The sequence below is a fragment of the Lactuca virosa genome, chromosome 3 (genome assembly GCF_052849685.1).
Source record: "Lactuca virosa cultivar CGN04683 chromosome 3, Lactuca_virosa_CGN04683_v6, whole genome shotgun sequence".
NCBI classification, from domain to species: domain Eukaryota; kingdom Viridiplantae; phylum Streptophyta; class Magnoliopsida; order Asterales; family Asteraceae; genus Lactuca; species Lactuca virosa.
This window is the reverse complement of record NC_136428.1, coordinates 76444911-76465673: the sequence shown is the minus strand read 5'-3', so window position 1 is coordinate 76465673 and position 20763 is coordinate 76444911. Positions and strand designations below refer to the sequence as shown.

Genomic DNA, 20763 nt, shown 5'->3' with positions numbered 1-20763 from the left:
GCCAGTAAGTAGACCCCAAAATACCATACAAGTTATTTGATTATACGATATAATAGAACAGCATGTTAGTGCTAGGCTAGGGATCTTCAGGAATTGCATGATAGAATTGCCTGAATACATGATGCCTGCTAGCCTAGGGTTTCCTTTATGGGAGATTGACATCATTACTGTAGTTGTCTAATGTATGCATCCCAGTTGTACATAATTAAGATCTTATAGCCTGAGAATGTTTGATTTGGCCTTATGTTCTGTTCTTGTTTGATTGGGGGCTTGGGGTAGGATTGGATATTCTAAAGTCTATAGGGTCCAGCGTTATGCATGGCTAGCATACATTAGTGCTGCAGGGTTGGTGGAAGTTTCATGGATAGGAGGGATTGAGTGAGACCGGGAGGTCAGTTATAAGATATTTAGCATTCCTCTAGGAGTGAGGATTGAGCGCTCGCCATGTTGTGCATATTGTTAGGGTGTTGTGGTGATACTTGGGGCAAATATGGGTAGGTGTGGAAGGTAGTAGGGGCCCATGCTACTGAAAGCACAGGACCTATACGCGTGTCAAGTAAGTCGCAATCCCTAGGGTTAGTAGGGAGTTGGCTCCCGGTGATTTATATGAATTATCTGATAACTGGTGATATGTTTCAGAATGGTGATGACGAGGCGCTTCGTGGCTGGATCCGGTTCGGGATCAGGATCAGGGGACAGAGGCCAAGAGGGGCCGACAGCACCTGAGCCAGTGGTGCAGATGGGTACAGAGGAGTTGGATGCCAGGATTCGAGAGATCCTGCATGATGAGGTTGCTGCTGCATTCCGGGCTCAGTTACCGGAGATGTTCGGGTCGATCAAGACCGCCATGGTGGAATATTTTGATGAGCGTTATGCAGCCCTTGCAGAGACAGCCGCCGCAGCAGCTGCATCAGCTGTATCAGTGACGGGAGGAGGAGTTGGTAGAGGTTTTCAGTACAGGGACTTCGATAACACGAAGCCCCCTACTTTTGATGGGACGCAGGATCCCATCAAGGCTATGAGGTGGATTTCAGATGTGGAGGGGTGTTTCTTCACCTGCTCGTGTCCTGCTGACCAGAAGGTCAGGTGTGCTCTGAACCTGCTTAGGTCTCGGGCCAAGGACTGGTGGAGACTTGCGACTGGGTCGTACTCTGATGATCAGAGAGCTGCTGTTACGTGGGAGCAGTTCAGGGATATGTTCCGCGCCCGTTACATTCCACGGGTTGAGCGGGAGCGATTGGCACAGGAGTTTTTGAGTTTGAGACAGGATGGGGAGTCGGTGACGGAGATCACCCGGATGTTCCTTGATAGGGCGATGTTTTGCCCTGAGTTTGCTTCGGAGCAGGCTCAGATGTCCCGATATCTGAGTATGCTCAAGAGGGATATCAGGCAGTTTGTGTCCACGCAGAGGTGCGAGACCTTACTGGAGTTGCAGGAGGTGGCCCGGCGGCGTGAGTTGGAGATTGAGTTGCAGTTGCGAGAGCAGAGGCAGGCCCCGGTGCAGTCGCAGCCGGCGCCGAAACGGTCCAAGACCGTTGATTCCAGGTTGGGCAGTCAGAGTGGCCGCACTTGTGAGAAGTGCGGTAAGGGTCATACCGGAGTTTGTAGGTCCGGTGGTGCGTGCCGCAAGTGCGGGAGAGAGGGGCATTATGTGAGGGATTGCCGACAGTCAGCCCCGGTGCAGGATATGAGGATTTGCTATCATTGCCATCAGGTTGGACACTTGAGGGCCAACTGTTCACAGCTTGTTGCAGGACCGGTGCAGGCTCCAGCACCGGCCACTTTGAGGATTACTGGCGGAGGCCAGGGTGGAGCGGAGCCTCCGAGGGCTCAGGGACGCGCATTCCAGCTTACAGCAGAGGAGGTCAGGGCAGACCCGGATGCAGCTGCGGGTATGTTTCCATCTTGTTATCTTGTTATTGTGGGGTATGGTAAATCTGTCTGCATTATTCCGCATGTTCGTAGTACGATTGAGGATCTTAGCAGTTAGGAGTGGTAGTTGATTAGCGTCCAGGAGGATTATGGTCGGAAGACAAGTTATGTGATCTCGCTGCTAGAATTAGAAATTACGATTTGAGAAGTGTTCAACGGAGAGTCGAACTCCCTTAGAGTTCGTGATGTGCGATGTCGGGAAGTGATTATGTGGAAGTTGCTCGTTTCAGAGGAAATCAGTTCATGGACAAGAGGAGTATGTTGAGTGGGGATGATTGATTTATGCCGGTTGAGTCACCGGTGGTTGGTAGTCAGTGCTCTAAGTGGGGAGAATTGGAAAATTCTCAGGAGGATCGACAGGCATTAGAGGATGATTAGCTATTTGGAATTCAGCAGTGTTTCAGTCAGCCAAGAGTGTGGGCTGGTATGAGTAAGCGACAGGCCGATGGGGCGGAGAACAGACCATGGTTTCAGTTAAGGTAGTTAGTCGATGTGAGGCCTGGGTTTAGGCCATGGAAAGGATTCCGGGAATGGAACTGGAGTTCGGAGCCCCGAGAGGGCTAGAACAGTCTGCATGGGAGAGATTCCCGGGAAGAAGGGATCAGGATGATGTGCGACAGTCTTTGAGCGGTCCGGATAGACTGAAGGCCGGTGGGCGTACCAGTCAGGCCGAAGGCTCAGGGAACGGTCCAGACAGGCTGAAGGCCCAAGAGGGCGGTCCAGACATGCTGAAGGTTCTGAGAGTGGTCCAGATAGGCTGAAGGCCTGGGAAGGCGGTCCAGTCATACTGAAGACTCTGGATGTGTTAGGAGACCGGTATGTGGAGAATGAGTGAATATGCCGCCGTGCAATAGTAATCGATATGGTCTGGCCCCAAGTATTGATCATGATGACGGAGTAGACCGGAGGTTCAGGGAACGGTCCAGACAGGCTGAAGGCCCAGGAGGGCGGTCCAGACATGCTGAAGGTTCTGAGAGTGGTCCAGATAGGCTGAAGACCTGGAAGGGCGGTCCATTCATGCTGAAGACTATGTATGTGTTAGTGGATCGGTAGAGTGGAGTTTAGCTCAGTGGCACTTATAGGTGCGGTTATGGATGGGGAGTAGACTTCCTGGAAAGGAAAGGTATGTAGCTCCGGAAGGAGTGTGGGTCCTCTGAGAGGGAGGCGGCAGAGTAAAAGGATGATCAGAAGTGATTTGGTTTCTGGTAGTAAGCACTGGGATTGTAGCAGGTATGTGGAAGCACATGCGGGTTGGATGCCCGTTGAGATTGTGGCAATGTTGGATGATGCACAGGCATGTTTTCGGTCTCCTTGGAAGAGGAGGAGGAAAGGGATTCCCGATTGGAGATTGGGACAGAGGAAGGTGAGACAACAGGTTAACAGACTTGAGAGTAGTCTGGACCGGTGCTGAGGACTGTATGGGGATATTACAGTCAGAGGTCAAGCACCTAGAGATCGTGATAGAGAGGTGTGAGTGGGTTGCACTCCGTTGTGTCGAACCGAGGGGTTCGAGGGTGACGCAAGGACAAGGTCCTTGGTTCCGAGTATGGTTGCAGGCTTGAGTTGTGTATGAGGAGGTAGTTCAGTATGGGGTATTTCGTCATGAGGACGACCGGACCCAATGATTGATTGGGCCCGGTGTGTTGGTATTCCAGGCCGAGGCTGTGTAGGCCAGGTATGAATGGTTGCGTGTTATGGTTGGTTGATGGGTTATGAGAGCTGAAGGATGCGTCATCCTGTCATAGTGTAAGGGATAGAACCCGAGGGGATTCGTCCCAGGTTGCAGTTATCAGGGTTATCGCCAAATTTTGTTGGGCGGAGAGAGATGGATTAGTGTCTTGGCAGGAGCTCAATGGGAGTATTATCTGGAATTGTGTGCTGCAGCAGGCTTCGAGGACGAAGCCTAATTTAAGTGGGGGAGAATTGTAACATCCCAAGTTCCAGAGCAAGAGATTTAGGGTGTAAAAGTGTAAAATGGAGGCTTGGACTCGGCGAGTTGGGAAGGTAACTCGGCGAGTCGAGTCGCGGATGGACCGCGTGAACAAGTGACCCGACTCGGCGAGTCGGGGATGGACTCGGCGAGTCTGTACTGGAATGTGAAACCCTATTTTCAGGGTTTGCACCCTATTTAAAGAACAATATGCCTTCATTTCAGCCTCTACCTTCCCTGAGTGTTCCAGAGAAACCCTAAATCGTGAAAGACTCCATTGTTGAGAAGAGTGAAGCTTGGAGGAAGAAATTGGTGAAGAGAAGTTGGAGGAAGTTGAGGATAGCATCAAGAGAGCTTGTGAATCTGAAGTCTACATCAGTTTAGACTCATCTTTGGGGTAAGAAGTCACCTCCTTAAGCCTTTTTCCTTATTGTCATCCATGGTGGTTGGTTTGGGGATTCTTTAGCATAGTTTGGATCCATTTCGGGTTTAGAGGTTAGATCTGAAGTTGTAACTTCAGATCTAGGTTGTATTGGAACCATGAGGGCAGAAAGCATCAGTCTTGGAGCTTGAGTGAGAGTGCCTTTGTCCCAAAATCCTCTTATAGCTTGGTTGGAGCTTGTTGAGCCTTGCATGCACGTAAAGTTGGAAACTTTACGTGTGAATCTGGCCCTAGGAGTCCAGATCTATGTATTGGAAGCAATAAAATGGCCTGAAATCGTCTGAATGAAGATGTCACGTTTGAACTCGGCGAGTCACATGAGTGCACTCGACGAGTAGTATGAATATGTGCGTGAACTCGACGAGTTGAAGAACAACTCGGCGAGTCTGTTGAAGATTGCCTGGGACTCGGCGAGTCTATGCTTGGACTCGGCGAGTCTGGTCGTGGAACCCTAGCCTTTTCTGGTTGAGCTATGAATCGGTGAGTCGGGGGATGACTCGGTGAGTTGAGCAAGAAGGGACTCGGAACTTGTTGGACTCGACGAGTCTTGGGGCGACTCGGCGAGTTGAGTCGTGACATGGGAGTTTCTGAGCATAGGGACTCGACGAGTCAACGGGTTGACTCGGCGAGTAGGGTCAACCAGGAAGGTTGACTTTGACTGAGGACTTTGACTTGGACCAAGGGTTGACCAGTTTGACTTCCAAGGGTATTTTGGTAATTATTGGTATTTATGGAATTGATTCTTTGGTAGTGTTCGGTGGTGGAGTTCGTGTCGGTGATCGGAGCAGCTGATCTTATCTTTTCAGTCGGCAATTGCGAGGTGAGTTATCCTCACTATATCGACAGGGTCTACGGCACCAAGGCCGACCCTTTATCGGATGGAAATCCGGGTAGTTGTTGTTATGTTATTGCTTTGCTATGTTTGCATCCTGGTAGTTAGGATGGTATGTGTTAGAGACCTGGTTAAGGTCGGTACCCGGGATATAGGGTAATGTTATGCTAGTGACCGGTTAGGTCGGAATCCTGGTTAGGATATTGATATGCTATGTGATCTGTTAGACTGTTTGTCTGGTTGAGGATTGTATATGATTATATGTTTATGTGCACATGGTTGTTGGACTGGGGTTGGGTTGAGGCGGGTCTTGCTTTGTGCTGTAGGCCAACATACCCAGGGCGGACCGGACATTTCGAAGGCCCAGCGAGCGGTCCGGATAGGCTGAAGGCCCCGAGAGGGCGGACCAGACGTGCCGAGGCTCGGAGAGTGGACCAGGCCGACTGAAGGCCCGGTGCGGGCAGACCAGTCATACTGTATACTCAGAGAGTGGACCAGGTGGATTGAAGGCCCGGTGCGGGCGGACCAATCACACTGTAGACTCGATGTACATGGCTAGACTCGGAGGGTGGACCAGGTGGACTGAAGGCCCGGTGCGGGCGGACCAGTCACACAGTAGACCCGATGTGCGTGGCTGTTCTATTTGTGATATGTTATGAGTATGTTATGTGTGGTTGGTATTTTGGGGGTGACTCACTAAGCTTGCGGGCTTACAGTTGTAGTGTTATGTTTCAGGTACTTCAGGAGATCGTGGCAAGGCGAAGGCGTGATCGTACCGCTCCTCATGGTCTATGATTTATGAGATATGGTCCTGAGGGAAACTCTGATAATAAACTATTTTGAAAACGATATGTATGAACTTAATGGTTTTGAAATGAATTAAAATGTTTTAATTTTTACTAAAACTCATAAGTATGAACATTCATATCAACAATTTCAAGAATCATGTAAACATATACAAAACCTGAAAATTTGATAATAACCATTGAAAATGGATTAGCATAATCATTACCACACTAAAAACAAGTTTTATAAGTCCAAAACAGTTTAGCATAATGATTCTAGTCCATTTCTAGCAGCAAAACTCGAAAATCTGCACACAGGGCCTCCTACTCGCCGAGTGCAAGAACCTACTCGACGAGTAAGATGAGTTTACACTTGGACTCGTCGAGTCCCCCCAAGGACTTGGCGAGTCCACTGAACAGTGAACAATTTTTCGACTTTTTAAAGTATTTTGCATCAAGTATAATGAAAACAAGTCTAGGCTTTGATACCACTGATGGGTTTTGAGCATTCTAACACTCCTATGGTGTACATGCAACCCTAGAAACCTTGGATCTATGTTTTCTCTATTATACATGCAAATATGATTTTTCCAGGGTTCTCATCCTAACTAGCATACCATGGGGTACTTGTAATATAAAACTCAGTAGGATGACATACCTTATCTTGTGGTTGATTCCTTGGAGCTTCAAGAGACTAGCACCAAAAATGTGGATGCCTCAAGTGGAATCACAAATCACCAAAACAACTTGGAACACTTGAGAGAATAGTAAGAACACTAGAAATCGGTCCACTCTTGTTCACTCACACACTAGTGCCATTTCATGTGCCAAAGACCTCTTTATATAGTATGGTGGATTAGGGTTACATCCATGTAAACCCTAATATCCATGACATTTCATTTCCATAGGATCCATGGGTTAAAAACCCCATGGACTATCCATGCAAGCTTAGCCCATCCTAAATGAACATTGACCCATTCTATATATATAAGAGTCCATATTTAATTAGTCTCTTTTGATCACCAAATTAATTCTTAATCAATACTAATTAAATAATATGATTTCATATTAACATATTATAACTTATAATATATTAATAAATCATCAATATACTATTCTCAAAAGATTATCCATACAAATTGTTTCGGTGAAGTGCAACCCAAATGGACCATGCTACTCTCGGGTCGAGTACATACCAATAATAGTTATGGGCTTAGACATCTAATCCAACACTACACACCCGGTTCATGAGGTCCATGAACGTCGTCGGTGCGTTGGTGAGCCCAAAAGGCATCACCACAAACTCATAATGACCGTAGTGAGTTCGAAAGGTCGTCTTATGAATATCCTCCTCCCGAACCCTCATCTGATGAGAGAAGGACCTCAAATCGATCTTGGAAAACCAAGATGCCCCCTGAAGCTGGTCAAAAAGATTATCAATCCTTGGCAAAGGGTAACGGTTTTTCACCGTCAGCTTGTTCAGTTCCCGATAATCAATGCACATCCAGTGTGAACCATCCTTCTTCCTGACAAAGAGGATCGGGGCTCCCCAAGGAGAACTGATCGGCCGACTAAACCCCTTTCCTAACAACTCCTGTAGCTGAGAGGATAATTCATGCATCTCAGGAGTTGCAAGACGGTATGGTACCTTGGCGATCGACGCCGCACCCAGAATCAGATCGATCCGGAACTCCACTTGCCTCTCAGGAGGCACTCCTGGTAACTCCTAGGGAAAAACACCGGGAAAATCACATACCATCGGAACAACAGAAACAGAGATCGATCCCTTCTTCTTAACCCGAGTATCCACTACATATGTCAGATAACCCATACACCCATGCAGTAAACTCTGCCTTTCCCTGACGGCAGAACAAAAAGCTGATCCCGATCTAGTACCCTCTCCGCAGATAGTCAACACTCCCCCACTAGCGTCTCGAACTGTCACCAACTGACGCTCACAGTCAATCAAAACCCCAAACCGTCTCAACCAATCCATACCCACGATCACGCAAACATCTCCCATCGCGATAGGGATGAGGTTTATCGGATATCCACCACTAAAGATCTCTAATACACAACTCCGGTAGACATCAGTAACAGAGACAGGACGCTCGTCAGGTATCGAGACTCTCAAGGGTCTGCTCAAAGTCTCTCATGGAATACTACAACCGCGGAAATGATGCCGACACAAACGATCAACTCGCACCCGAATCAAACAACACAAGTACAGGCACAAAATTCACAAGAAAAGTACCTACACAATTGATAATATAAGCAGCATAAATAAATCAACAGAAATATAAAGAACACATACCAGCCACGAAATTTGGATCTGCGCGGGCCACCTCTGCTATCAACTGAAATGCTCTCCCCTGAGCCCTCGGTGCCCCGACCTTCCCGTGTCGGCCATCAGTAATACGCATGGTCGTTGGGGCCGTAGTCTAAACCACTCTAGATGCAAGCTGAGGAAAATCTGCCTTCACGTGACCCGTCTGGTTGCAGTTGAAACAAACCCGAAATCCCTTGGGGAAATCCCTAACCATATGCCCCTCCTTGCCACACAGGTAGCAAGCTGACTCGGACCGACATGGTCCCTCGTGTCCCTTGCCGCACTTTCCGCAAGTGCGACCCCTCTGCCTCCAACTCTCTGATCAGCGGGCTTAGGCCGCTTAGTCGCCGACTGTGACTGCACTGACCTCCTATCTCTCCTATGGGTCTCCCTCTCCTCCCTAGTCTGGGTCTCCAGCTCGATCTCTCTCCTCCTGGCATTGGTCTGCAACTCAGCCAATGTCATATACGTGGTGTTCGCCACGAACTCCCTCATATCCCTCCTCAGAATGCTCAACTACCGAGTCACACGAGCTTACTCCGTGGATACCGGCTCAGGGCAAAACAAAGCCCTCTCATGAAACACCCTGGTGATCTCAGTCACCGTCTTTGTCTTCTGCTTGAGAGACAGGAAATCCTGGGCCAACCTTTCCCACTCAACTGTGGGTACAAAATCATCCCTGAACATTGCAGTAAACCTCTCCCAAGTCATCGCAGCATGCTTTGCAAGCGTGTAGTCAGCTGTCACAAACTTCCACCAGTCCTTTGCTCCCAAGCGAAGCAGGTTCACTGCGAATCGAACCCTTAAATTCTCCGGACAGGAACAGGTATAGAAACATCCCTCGACATCAGAGATGCATCTCATAGCAGCAATCGGATCCTGGATCCCATCAAACTCAGGTGGCTTCGTGTTGGTGAACTCCCGGTACCACAACGAATCACCCCCCTGCGGTCTTGCCGCAGAAAGAGTTGTGGTGGCAGCAACCTCAGTGACAACGGCATAACGCTCATCAAAAGTCTCAATCAACGTGGTCTTGACACACCCAAACATCTCCGGGATAGCATCTCTGATTGTTGCGGCCACCTTCGGGGCAACAATCATGCGGATCTCCTCATCACTGGCACTCGACCTCTTAGGGTCGCTGGAGCCTGAACCTCGGGTAATCACCATACTGAAACACACAAGAAAATCATCAGAAATCAGGCTATAGCGCACAACCGACACACACTCCCACAACTCCTTAGTTCCTTAAGGTTATTCCCCGAGTCGTGTACGAATCCAGTGCTTCCAGTAGTATGGGCCCAATACTACCTTCCACACCTACCCGTATTTGTATCGAGTCGTCCCCTCAAGACCCCAAGAACTCTACATCCTCAAATCAGCTATGGACTCACCCTACTAGTTCCTTAGAACCACAACCAAGCGTCTAGACACTAACTCTAGACCGCTCTCAACACTGCTCTGCCTCACGAGATCTTTGTTGCCCTCGCTATTTGCTTCGTGTATGCCAATTGTACATAGTATGAGACTCAATAGATATTCGAATAAATTATCCTACCTCAAATCCACAACCAAACAAGGAACAAGAAGAAAGGATAAATCAGGCATTTTAAGACTATAAAATCCTAACTATGTACAACTATGTGGCATACACTAAGCAAATAGTAAAGAAAAATTCAATATCACAAGAATAAACTCCTAGGTTAAGGCATCACAAATCAGACAACAGTTCACACTAACTCTGCAAGATTCCTTAGCATACCTCTAGCTAGCATACAATTCTATCAGTTCATAATATAAACATATATGCTCTACACTACTCAAAATATAAATTGAGGTATTTTGGGAAACTACCGCTCGAGCGCTGGTCGATTGTACACACTACTTCTCTGGGTTTTTCTCCTGTAAAATCTTCATTCTTTGTTAATTTCTTTTAAAAAATTTCAGATCCTTAGTTTGAGTTTGGAATCACCTAGAGGTTCATCCAAATCTCTCAAACCAGGGCTCTGATACCAAATTGTAACACCTCAAATTTTAGACCAAAATTTTCATCTTTAAATTACCAAAATCAGAGTTTCACAACCAAGTTATCAAATACATAATTGTCCCAAAACAACCAGTAACATAATTATCAGAGTTCATAAAAAAGTCCCAGTAGTGTGTACAATCAGACCTTCGCCTTCCCACAGTCATGTGAAGTACCTACCACATATAAATCAACAATTGTACGCACAAAGCTTAGTGATTTCCCCAAGATACCACATACAACACATCATACATAAACAACTATGGGTTATTAGCAACCTTGGGGACTATCGACAGTCCTGATGAGCTAACAGTACGCCTAGTGGGTTATCAACAACCCTGGTTGGCTATCAGCAGCCCCAGTCACATATAAATAGCATAACATAATCATAACATCTAGACCCAGCTGGTCATCATAAATACAGCTATCCTACCATATAGGTAAGAGTAAGCGAGGAGACTCGCCTGATACTGACGACACGAAAACCTAGCACCCGAACTACCGGATCTAGACTCCGCCTAGTCAACAAAATAATTAACCCTAATTAATAATTAAGGTCCAAAAACTCACCCGCGAGTCCAAATCCCACGACTGATCCTTCTAAGGGCAAAATGACCATTTTGCCATTCTCATGGTCCAAAAACCCTAAATCTTGACCAAGGTCAAATTCAACACTCAGCGAGTACGTTGAGCGTACCACAACCTACGTGGGGCGTACAACTCGGATCAGCAAGATGATGGGACTGGGACCAGCTACGCGGGGCATAGACAGGAGTACGCCCAGCGTACTCCGTCTGATCCCATTTCTACCAACTTCTGTCTTAAACCCTTAAGACCATTACTCCTAAACACAGATCTGGCCATTCTAAGACGTCTAAAACCATAAAGTTATCAACTTTAAGCCTTTGCATGGCTAGAAAAGTCGCAAAGCAACATTCATAAACTCTCAACACATTCTAAACTATTTTGCTCATGCATGAACCAAAAGAAGCAATCAAGCTACCATTTTTATGCATCCACAAGTCCCATAATACATGAAAGGACAACCACAAACCCATGGAGTACCCCAAACTCATAACGGTCTAATCTTTGGGGACAAAACTTTTAAAACTTCAAACATGGAGATCTAATCAAAGACTTGTCAAGGTACAAACTTTATACCTAAAAATGATGCACAATGAGGATAGTTTTCTGGATCTACAAGCTTTCTAACACCCACTTCTTCTTATCTAGCTTCCTTCTTCAACTAAATGCACCAAAAACACCCAAATGAACTTGCAAGGCTCACCCTTCAATACTTCAAATGCTTCTCATATATTACATCCGATCCTTTTAGATTTACCACAACTTTAACATTAAGATTTTTAGAATTGTGATGAAATACAACAAGATGTTAGAAGGGTATAAAACATTAAAGGAAAGTAAGTTGTTATTTGTAACTATACTAATTACTAAAAAAATTGTCAAAAAAACATATTATTATAACAAAAGTTCAACAATCTACATTAGAAACTATCAGGTTTACACAACATTGGCAATTACAATTAGAAATAAACTAAATGTGTATTTATAACAACATCAAAATTGCATCGTATAATATGTTTTTTGAGAAATAAACCGAATGTATATAAACCATGAGAAATAAACCGAATGTATATAAACGATATTTCTATAATACAAATATAAGCATATTTATAACATCAAAAATTGAATATAATAGCATCAAAAGTTTATTTTTATAACATAAACTATATCTATATAAACGATATTTGTCAAAATTGCATAATACTTTTTATATAATCCTTAAAAACCAAATGTATAACCTCACAAATGCGAATGTACAACATCAAGAAGCAGCAAAAATCATTTTTATATCAAAAAATCATATTATTACAACATATTAACATATTTATATAACATATTAACACAAAAGTATCAAATATACAACTTCACAATGCACGATTTACGCATTATGCACTTGTACAATCATTGATCCAAGTATGAAATGCTATCAAAACTTCAAGACTACTTATGAAATCCTCTAAATATCAAATATAATACATAGATCTAAGAAAATCGGAGGAGCAACACCTTCATTTATCGTTTTTTTAAACTATTTCCGGATAAATTGTAAATAAACAAAACCTAAACTTGATAAATGATGATTAAAACACAAAATGAGTAAATATCTTACCATATTGTCGGGATTGTACATGAAATCATTCATAGTTCCGATTTTCGCTCCCAAAGAGAGTTCTCCAAATAAAAAGTTTGGAAAATGAAAGCACAAATTGTTTTTTACATTTTTATACCCTAAAAAAAGGGGAAATTGCAGGTGGTCGCAGATGGACTCAGTTGAGTCCATCTGCGAACGTATAACTCACAATGCGCGTCCGTGTTTTACAGACTTGTACATTCGCAGATCAATGGCCAAAATCGCAAATGGGCTTAATCTATCTGTGATTTTGATGGTTATTTTTGTAATGTTGGGGTTTTTGTATTTTTTGCTATTTTGTGCAAAGTAATTATAGAAATTGACGATTTTTGTAATTTTCTTTTTTATTTTGGACTACTGATACAATTTTAAATTTTTTTGCATTAAAATGACAAATTTTGACAAACTATAGAAACAAAATTTTAATTTGGTCATTTAAAAAAGAATGTTGAGTTGCTGGGAAATATACGTAGAAAATAATGATTACTTTTTATAAACTTTAAAAGTTTGTTTTATGCAATTATTGGTAATTAAGAGTTAAGACAAGGATAGTGTTGTAAATATGTGAACAATCTAATGGCAAATGTGTACGGCAAGTGGTGGCGAGGACACCGTCTGGTATTTAACAATGTCCTAATTGGCTGGCGATTACTATAGACGGCCCCACACCGTGTCTTACCCCCACTCAAGTAAAACTATTGCTACTACTAATACCCTTATACCGACCCAGATTCTCTTCGTCTCTCTCTCTCTCTCTCTCTCTCTCTCTCTCTAAAGGAGGAGCTTCAGTAAAGGTGAAAGAATCGTTTCAGAGATCTAAGGTTAGTCGATACATGAATTGCTTCGATCGATTTCCGGTAGTGTTATTGTGAATCGAACTTTTGGTTACTTTGAATTTGGTATAAAGTATGTTGAAATATGGAATAGATTTGGCTGATTTTGTATCTGGAACTCCAAATTTTCTGTACACATGTACAGTGTATGAGAATTCGGCATCATATACATGAACATTTCTAGTACTTCTATTGTGAATCACTTTGGTATGATGAAGTATGTGAAAATTTGGATAAATTCTGTTTTGGTATCTGGAACTGAAAATTCGGGATCGAATTTCGAATTATTCACTGATCATTGCGCTATTAACTATTGAGTTTAGAATTGATATAAGGTACTTTTTGCAGCTTGAGTTTTTTGTGATCAGCTTTTTGGTATGGTTGCTTTGGCGTATCATGTAGAATTTTCTAGATATATTAAGATCGATGTGCTCTGATTTTGTACCTGATTTGATTAAAGCACTTTGAATTTGGTTTCGTTTATTTGAAGCAAGCTTTTATCGTTTTGCTTAGTTTGAACTTTGAAGCAGCTTCTGATCATATTGAAAGCCAGTTGTTTTGATAGGCTTGAATTAGTTAAAACCCAATCGATAGATTTAAATCATCATAAATATGGAGCTCGATCTCTTAAAGTAAAACAATTTTAGGTACCATGAGTTTGGTAAGATTTGATCTATTTCCTAGAAACTGTTTTGATTTCTTCTGGTTGGATGATAGTGCTTGTAAAATTACGAAAACTGCCATCAAACATCTTTACTAATAAAATTAATTGATCAAATTCAAAATTATTACAAAATTCTATTGTGATAACAAGAAATAGTATGAACTGAATTTTTCCTGGTATGGTCAACATAAATCATATGGACCAGTATCGACAATACTTTTGTAACAATTCCGCTTATACAATAGGTCAAAAGTTTGCAAAAGCTTAGACAGAAGAGTTTTATTCCTGATTTAATTTCAAATTATAATTCCATAAAGTGAAATGAATATCTTAAAGAAAAAGCATGCCTTTAAGACAATGGAACTGATTTTTTTTTTTTTGTTCAAGCCTATTTATATTCTCTAATTATTAAAGTTCTATGAATAAAGATAAGATTGATATTTATCAAGCTTTTGCTTAAAATAAAAGCCACATACTTATACTTATTTAGATATATTTAGACAAAGAAAGCAATTATTGTATACATTTTTAGTACTACAACTATTTAGAAGTTACATAACATATTTTAATATTTTGTAAGATGACGTATGATGATTTTGACTGACAGGACATTGTACCATATTTTTTTCACAAATTAAATGTTGCTGATTTTGCGGTTATAGCATGCTTTATTTCCTAAATTGGTGTTAATCGGAACCGTGTAAATAAAGTTATAGTTACATTGTCCCAACATGAGTTTTTTCAAAATAAAAATTTATGAGTGAATTTTAAAATATTGTTTTTTTATAATGAACTTATTAGAGAGTTTTTTCAATTATTTTGATAGAATCTGTAATTTTCAACCGATTATAAAATAGCTAAATTATATTATATAAAAGTAATAAAATGATATAGAAATAAATTGATGGATTCTATAAATAAACAACGAAAAACTCTTCTATTGTGAAAAAGCTCAACAAATAATATATTTCTTACATTTACCAATTTTCTAAAACATTTTTTTTATGAATTTGATGATAAATTACATTCTCCATTTTTTTTTTCTATAAATTTTGCATTTACTAACTTTTTATAAAGAATTGGAAGATATAATTCCAGCTGGGTTAAGTTTTATCGGTAAAGTCTCTATCTCGGTATTTCGGATGCTGACATATCTTCATTCCTCCCGGACCTCCCGTCTTTTTGTTTGTTGATGCCGATGAGTTTGCCCCTCCAGCTATGCAAATTGCAACTTTCCCAATATTGTCTTTTAATTATTTTCTGGGCCAATAAACGTTCGCACATGTTTTCCTTGTACAGTTTACTATATTTGTCTTTCTTTTTCTAAAATATGAAATATATATGGGGTAAGAAGACAGCGTCTCACCCTTTTCTTTTTGTCCTAAAGCTAAAAGAAGTACAACCTTCGTTCTTTTTGATTTATTCTTACAAAATCTTGCATCCGTTATTATAATTATATATCAGAATTTATATTTATCGCTCCTTTTGATGATTATTATAAAATTTTAATTATTAAATCTTGCTTTATAAAATCTTTTAATCTACATTTTTATATATTCAAATATTGATTAAGTTTATTTAATTAAATCAAACGTTATATTTCATTGTCTATATTTGTTACTATTGTATTGTTAACAACGATATTTCTTGTTTATATATATATATATATATATATATATATATATATATATATATATATATATATATATATATATATATATATATATAAGATGTCGCTTTTTTGATGGGTTTTCTGGCATTTAAATTGTGGTTGTGATGTCGTGTTTAAATTCTTCGATGGTTCATTCTTGTGGATAAAGTCATGATAATTAATTGAATTGACTTCCATCCATTTCAAAAAGAAGATATTTCCATTTATGTTTCTGTTAAACAATGTTTGGATTAATTAAATATTTTACATTTGAACGAATGATAATAAAATGAGAAGTGATTTGTACACACCATTTTTTATCCATACACAATAATGATATGTTTTTTATGAATATTGTACGACCCCTCTAAAGCATAAATTGTGGTAGATGGATAAAATAAAGCATAAATTGTGGTAGATGGATAAAATATGTTGTGTACAAATCATTTCCCTAATAAAATAGTGCAAACCTTTAAGTCATCAATATAAATATGTTGTGTACAAATCATTTACTATGCTTAAAAGCTTACACAAAAAAGAAAAATAAGTTTTTCCTCTCGACAATAGAAGTAAAGTGTTCCCATTTTTTTGGACTAAGAATTGGAACTTCCTCGTATTGATATGCCACATACACGTTTTAATATTTGTTGTCTAGAACTTTAAGTTAAACTATCTGCTTACCCATTATTTTTGCTACAAATAAATCGACGTTGTACTTATTGAAATGTTTACTTGCTTGTTATTATCATTATGATTAGGTGTTGGTTCAAACCTTGGTTCATACTGATCATTATTTTGTTTTTCTTATTGAACGTTTTCTAGACTTTTGAGAACTATTTAAAAAAAATATTCAAAATAATGTCATAAATAACCGAAGTCTATATATCCCGCAGAATTAATTTTATAAACGTTCACTTACATAAATTCTGGTGTAATGTAACTGTAGAATTAAATATACAAATAACGGAAGGTATAATTTAGTTCTAGTAACTTTTTTTTATTAGATGGCTCTGATCAAAATCCTGATTCAATTTTTCATTGCCTAATTTTACAATTTCATGTTTTCAGGGTCTGCACAAGAATTCTAATATTATTACAATCAGTCTGCGATGGAAGATGAGACTGTAGCAAGCTCAGAGGTACCAGTCACCAAGGTTGTTGAGGTAAGTTGTACAGTTGTATACTCGGTCCCATTGCCTACCCCTAAATCCTAATACAGATGGCTCATACTGATTTTGATTTATGTGAATATATAGGAAACTAAGGAGGACATAATCCCAGCAGATCATAAGGAGGTCAAGAAGGAAGAAGAAGCACCTTTAGATGGGGAATTTATAAAAGTGGAAAAGGAAACCGTAGAAGTAAACGGTGTTGAATCCCATACAACATCTCGAGCATTGCCTGTTGAAGATGAAAAACCATCCATCATTGAAAAAAGCAGAGAAGTACTTGAGGCACAGGAGAAAGTAAGTGAACTTGAGAGCGAATTAGGAAAATTAACCACAGCCCTCAAACATTCAGAGTCCGAAAATACCGATCTCAAAAACCAAGTCTCAGTCACAAACGAGAAACTTGAGCAACAAGAAAAGAAACATGAAGATCTCGAAGCCAGCCATAAGAAACTACAAGAGGAATTCAAAGAAGCTGAAGAGAGATACCATTCACAGGTTACTACTCTGCAAGAGGAACTTCAAGCTCAAGAGGCTAACCAGAAGGAACTGGTCAAGGTAAAGGAATCATTTGAAACCCTAAACATTGAGCTTGAAAGCTCGAAAAAGAAAATGCAAGATCTAGAACAAGAGCTAGGTCGTTCTGCAGATGATGCACAAAAATTCGAAGAGTTGCATAAACAGAGTGGTTCACATGCTGAATTGGAGACTAAAAAAGCATTGGAGTTTGAACGATTGCTTCAATTGGCTCAAGTGAGCGCGAAAGAAATGGAAGATCAAATGGGTTTAATCCAAGAAGAGCTCAAAGGTTTATACGCAAAGATTGCTGATCATGAAAAGGTGGAAGAAACACTCAAGAACACAACCGTAGAGCTGTCCGCAGTTCAACAAGAGTTGGAAGTTTCAAAATCACAAATTATAGAATTTGAACAAAAGATCTCGTCTCTTGATAATCTGCTATCATCAACCAAGGAATCTCTTCAAGCCAAAGAATCCGAATTTGAAGAACTCAAACTGAAGCTTCAAGAGGAAGAGAAAGCAAAAGTACTGGTCCAAGATGAGGTGGCTTCAATTCAAGAAGAACTCGCGAAACTAACAACCAAAAAGGAAGCTCTTGATGCAGTTGTGGTTGATTTGAAAACTGATTTAGCACAAACTAAAGATCATTGTACTGATCTTGAAGCAAAGTTACAGGTGTCGACCGAAAACATCACCAATACAGACTCCCTTTTGTCTCAAGCTTTGGCAGAACGTAAAGAACTGGAACAGAAGAATCTTGAGCTCGAGGAATTTGTTCGTGTATCCAAAGCTGAAACAGAAGAGGCAAAATCACAGTCAGCTGTCTTGGAACTCAAAGTGAAAGAAACCGAAACAGAACTCCAACAGTTTTCTGCTAAAATATCCGAGCTTACCTCAACACTATTCACTCTGGAAGAAGAAAAGCATCAACTAAACCAGCAAGTAAAAGATTTTACAGACAAGGTAGCTCAGCTAGAATCTGAGTTGACTCAATCGTCTTCACGTACCACAGAGCTTGAATCGGAGCTTAAGAATGTTGTAGAAAAGGCTGCTGATCATGAAGGAAGAGCAAACACGAGCCATCAACGTAGCGTTGAGCTTGAAGATATAATTCAAACGTTGAACATAAGAGCCGAAAATTCAGGTAAAAAGGCGAGTGAATTAGAGTTGTTGCTAGAAGCAGAAAAGTACAGAATCCAGGAGCTTGAAGAGCAGATTAGTACACTCGAGAAGAAATGTAAGGAAACAGAAGAAGGTTCTAATGTCCATTCCAATAAAGTATCTGAACTCGAAGCAGAACTAGACGCCTTCCGAACAAAAGCAACAGCTCTCGAGGCTGCACTCGAATCCGTCACTAAAAACGAACAAGAACTAACCGAATCTCTGAATTTAACAACCACTGAGAAAAAACAACTGGAAGACACCTTGAGGAAGTTATCAGAGCAAGTTGCTGAAGCAGAAAACCTAGTTGAAGTACTGAGAAATGAACTCAAGGTCTCTCAGGAGAAATTGGAAACAGTCGAAACTGATCTTGGATCTAAGCTTAAGTCAGCTGAGGAAAAACTTGAGGAGCAAGAAAGATCATTGGGAGAAACAGTTGCGAATTTCACTAGCAGAGACACAGAGGCGAAATCGTTACTTGAGAAATTAAACACTTTTGAAGAACAATTAAAGACATACGAAGCACAGTTAGTTGAAGCAAACGAAAGATCTGCTTCGCTAAAAGACGAATTAGATCAGCTTCTACTGATAGAAGCCAATACAAAGAGCGAGAACGAAGATCTCAAAAGAAAGATTTTGGAAACGGAAGAGAATGTTACCAAGTCCACCAATGAGAACGACATGTTGGTTGCAACCATTATTGAGCTCAAAGACAAAGTCAACGAGCTTGAAATTTCACTAAGTGGGGTACACAGTGAAAAGGAATCTGCAGCTCAAGCAATTGATTCTCATGTCAAGACTATTGCCAGTTTAACCGAACAGCATTCTAAAGCCACTGAGCTTGCAGATCTGAAACTTACTCAAGAACTTGCTGCTTACAAGGCCAAATTGAATGATCTGCAGACAAGTTTGACTGCAGCTTTGACTGAAAAAGACGAGACATTCAGTCACCTCCATATCTCCAAAAAAGAAATTGAAGATTTAAAAGAAAAGTTCACTTCTGAAGGGCAGAAGCTCCAGTCTCAGGTAATTTACATTTTTTTTTTTAATCTTTGTGTGATTAGAGAACTATATGTTAACTTTTTTTTGTGCGATTTCCAGATATCGTCATTGATGGAAGAGAACAACATACTGAATGAAACACATCAAAACGCTAAAAAGGAGCTTCAGACGTATATCACTACACTCGAAGAGCAAGTGAAAGAACATGCATCTAATGAAACGTCTGTAAAAGCTGAGCTTGAAAGTCTCAAGGCACAGATCGAAGAGAATGCTAAATTATACGACAATTTAAAGAATCTTGAAGAGAAACTAGCAGCATCCCAAAAGACCATTGACCAACAGGTCAGCCTAAAACTGTTTTCCACTCACTTTCTATTATAGTATTTGTCACATTTGGTTCTGAATTCTGAATCTTATTTTTTGGTTTGTTAGGAGTCGGAAAGAGTTGCGGCTTTGAAGGAGGTTGAAGCAAAGAAGGCAGCAATTTCAGATTTGGAGAAACAAATCAAAGACTTGCAGGCAGCCAACGCTAAAGCCAAAGAACAGGTAACAAACACTGTATATGTATACATTTATGACTAATTTATTTTTGGTGTTACGTGTCTGATTTTGCGAAAAAAAATTGTAATGGCAGGTTACTGATAACTCAAGTGAGATAAAATCAAGGGACTTAGGAGCAACAATGACAACACCATCAAAGCGCAAGAGCAAGAAAAATGTGGAATCAAGCACTGTACAGAATAATCAAGCATCAGCCTCATCAAACACAGTACAAAATCAAGCAACTGCTCATGATTCTTTTGGCACAAGTGTTAAGTTCATCGTGGGAGTAGCATTGGTTTCGGTGATTATTGGTATAGTTCTTGGTAAACGATATTAGTTAATTTGTGGTTGGTTTTCAATTATATTTTCAATGGCTTTCTTTCTTTTTTTTTTGGTGGAAAAAAGTTCTTTTTATTTTTGGGTTTCTTTGGGTAGGAAGGGGGTTTGATTGGTTTGGTGTTTTTGTCTAAGAACATGTGATTTGGTTTTGATACCCCCTGACCTGCATCAGCTTAAATTTTTGTGATATTGATGCTTCATTTCCAGTTGTAAAAATGATATGGTTTGTAATTGCTTGTCAAGTCTCTCTATGAAATCTTATTATATGTTTGGGCAAATTGCTTGTAATAGCAACCGACTTTTCAAATTTTATCCATTTTAGGCAACCATTTATTTTCCGAATCAAATTAATGCGTATTTTTCATTCTGGATTTACCTTCAAGTTGGTCCT

At 40.6% G+C, this 20763-nt stretch overlaps 1 protein-coding gene across 1 annotated transcript; it reads left to right on the top strand.

The window, feature by feature from the left end:
• The first annotated feature begins 13188 nt into the window (after window positions 1-13188).
• LOC145166021 (early endosome antigen) lies at window positions 13189-20650 on the top strand. The gene is made up of 6 exons (XM_079084945.1): window positions 13189-13312; window positions 16708-16802; window positions 16896-19514; window positions 19590-19832; window positions 19923-20036; window positions 20125-20650. The coding sequence occupies exons 2-6, from the start codon at window positions 16749-16751 to the stop codon at window positions 20368-20370; spliced, it is 3276 nt and encodes a 1091-aa protein (XP_078941071.1). The 5' UTR covers window positions 13189-13312; window positions 16708-16748; the 3' UTR covers window positions 20371-20650.
• The last annotated feature ends 113 nt before the right edge of the window (window positions 20651-20763 follow it).